The sequence below is a fragment of the Perissodus microlepis genome, chromosome 20 (genome assembly GCF_051167445.1).
Source record: "Perissodus microlepis isolate ML-2025 ecotype Zambia chromosome 20, ASM5116744v1, whole genome shotgun sequence".
Classification (NCBI taxonomy): Eukaryota; Metazoa; Chordata; class Actinopteri; order Cichliformes; family Cichlidae; genus Perissodus; species Perissodus microlepis.
In genome coordinates, this window is record NC_140480.1 from 35,432,916 (window position 1) to 35,435,415 (window position 2,500).

Sequence of the window (2,500 nt, forward strand, 5' to 3'; positions counted from 1 at the left end):
TCCTTTCAACATGCTCTATAACCTTTGACCCTGGCTCCCTCTAGTGGCCAACTGCTGCACTTGCGTGTGTGTGTGCGCACGCACCTGTAGCATTTCTTGATGTCCTCTGTGGTGGCGTTCTTGTCGACCCCGAGCACGGCGTACAGCGATTCTCCTGATGTGGACAGACTCCTCTGTCTCTGGTGATCCATGATCTCTCTCTCTCTCTCTCTCTCTGTGCTTCTCTCACGGGCTCGCTCGCTCACTCAGCCTCACACCTGTCAGGTAAACCCAGAAACAAGTTTGAGGATACGAGCCTTTCACCTGCAGCGTCAGTGTGTCCTTATCTCTGTGAGAACACAAAGCGTGGTAACGAGGTGGTACGGTTCCAGGTAGAGCAGATAACCCCTGCGCTGCACCTGGGAAGCCGTCGCACTCGTTCCTGAGCTGGAGCTGAACTCAGTCAGGACTCTTACAGCCTGAAATTACCTGACGATGACCTGCATCGGGTCATCAGAGCTCTGTTTACACTGTCTGGGGGACAGGAAGCTGCTGAGCAGGGTTTGAGCTTTCAGAATAAGAGCAAGGGGACGGTCAGCTGGGACTGCCACCCTTTAACCTCCAAAAACAAGTGTGAGGCTGAGGATGAAGCTGACAGCCTGATCAGTTTAACCTGAATGAATCACTGAACACGCTGTACTCCATCATTTATGACTATGTGGATTTTGCATTTACAGTTTTGCTATTACAAGTTTTTGTTTTCTGTTGCATTGATGGGACTCTGGAACAGGAATGAAGTGAAGAGCTGCCAGATATAAGTGACAGGACCAGGCTGGCTGTGGGAGGACGCTGCAGTCTGAGTCGGGGTGGAGGCCCGCAGGCCGCGCTGTGCGGAGGATAATCCAACCCTCAGCAGGCCGATGACTGTGAAACAGCTCCGCTTTAACTTGATCTGTTGGAGGTGACGGCATGTCAAACACAGCTCTCGCTCCCAGGGTGCCCCCCGGGGAGGTGTGCCCAGCCCCTGCTGTGCACCCTGTGCACACAGCTCCAACACCGTCGTTACATTTGCAGACGACACCACCTTCGGACCCGTCTGCTTACAGAGCAGAGGTCTGACATCATGGTGCCCAACATCAGACCCGGGAGCTGACTGCAGGCTGCAGGGCGGGGACAGCTCTATGGAGGGCGGGCAGCACAGCGTATCAGCAGGTCTGACCCCACCTTACAGCCTTCACAGGAGCAAACACACCCACAGCTGCAGGGACAGTTTCTACCCACAAGCCATCAGGACACCGCTCAAATATCTGACAGCTGATCTTCCACGGTCACAGGTAGACACCGCAACCCTGCACTACAACCACTACAGTGTCATCACCAATCTGTGTTCATTCTTTTTATTCATCGATATTTTCTTATTTAAATGCTTATTTTATTTGTGCCTTTTTGTGACGTGCGTCACAATTTAAGCCCCGGTGATGACGTGTGGTTGATATGACAAAGAAAGCAGTTCATTCAGAGTAGTTTGGTTCTAATTTTGACTTTAATATTTGTTTGCAAACATCAGCTGACGGTCTACACTCGCAGGTCGTCTTTCCTCCTGCTGTTGCTTTCACAGACACTGAGACGCCCACCAGACCGTCACACGGCGGCGACGGTCCAGAGAAAACCTGGATTAATATAAGACGAGCAACTTCCTGCTTCCGGTCTGTGAGCCGCCTCCTCGCGTCCACTAATCCGCTAACGTGCTGCTGTGTGCTTTAAGAGGAGAAAGGAATAAACGGCTAAAGTCAGGTAACCCGAGCTCACCTGAGAGCCGGCCGGGCAGGAGCAGAGGGGAGAGAGGTTTACTATCCGTGTCCTGAACTTGCTCATTGTGTTTAAAGCAAATCTGACACGTACGAGCTGCAGTGACCTGGAAGGTGCAGCAGGTGTGCGCGAGTGCAAAGGTGTGCCACCTGCAGCGCTGCTTAGACTCAAAGATCTAAAACACTGAATCTGTATTGACAGTGCATCAAATGTCCAGGTTTGTCCTCTAAACATACCTGCATCCAGATAAGCAGCACTTCTCAGCTGGACCTCTCTAAGCTCCGCCCCTGAGAAAACGATGGTGACATTACCACAGAGATGACGCTTTCATACTGACGGCAAAATTCTGAGTTATGACCTCAAACTCGTAGCCGAGGGAGTCATTGTTGTCAGAGTGGCTGAACGAAGGATGAGCCGAGTGCTTTCTTTAACAGGTTGTAAGGATGATCGTCACGGCTTCACGGTTAAAGCCTCCGTCCATGCTCCACCTCTCCATCAGGGGGCGTGAAATCCCCACAGAAGATTCATTTTATTAATTTGCTGAACGGCCCCTTCGGTCAGCGAAGGGATAAAACTCATTCATAACTCCACCACAGGAGATGCTTTAAATCTGGTGCAGTCCTGACTGAATGAATGTGAGAGTGGAGAGATGCGAGCAGGTGAGCTCACCGGGCAGTGCGTGAAAACAAATCCACCTGCAGTGTTTCTTCAT

At 51.4% G+C, this 2,500-nt stretch overlaps 1 protein-coding gene across 1 annotated transcript in view; it reads right to left on the bottom strand.

Annotated features, from left to right (window-relative positions):
• The window catches only part of dnajc5ab (DnaJ (Hsp40) homolog, subfamily C, member 5ab), an 18,836-nt gene that overhangs the window by 3,249 nt on the left and 13,087 nt on the right, over window positions 1-2,500 (bottom strand). Inside the window, exon 2 of the mRNA XM_084916024.1 lies at window positions 85-257. Within this exon, the coding sequence (XP_084772150.1) occupies window positions 85-191 (107 nt within the window). The 5' untranslated portion in view covers window positions 192-257. The remainder of the gene's footprint in view (window positions 1-84; window positions 258-2,500) is intronic.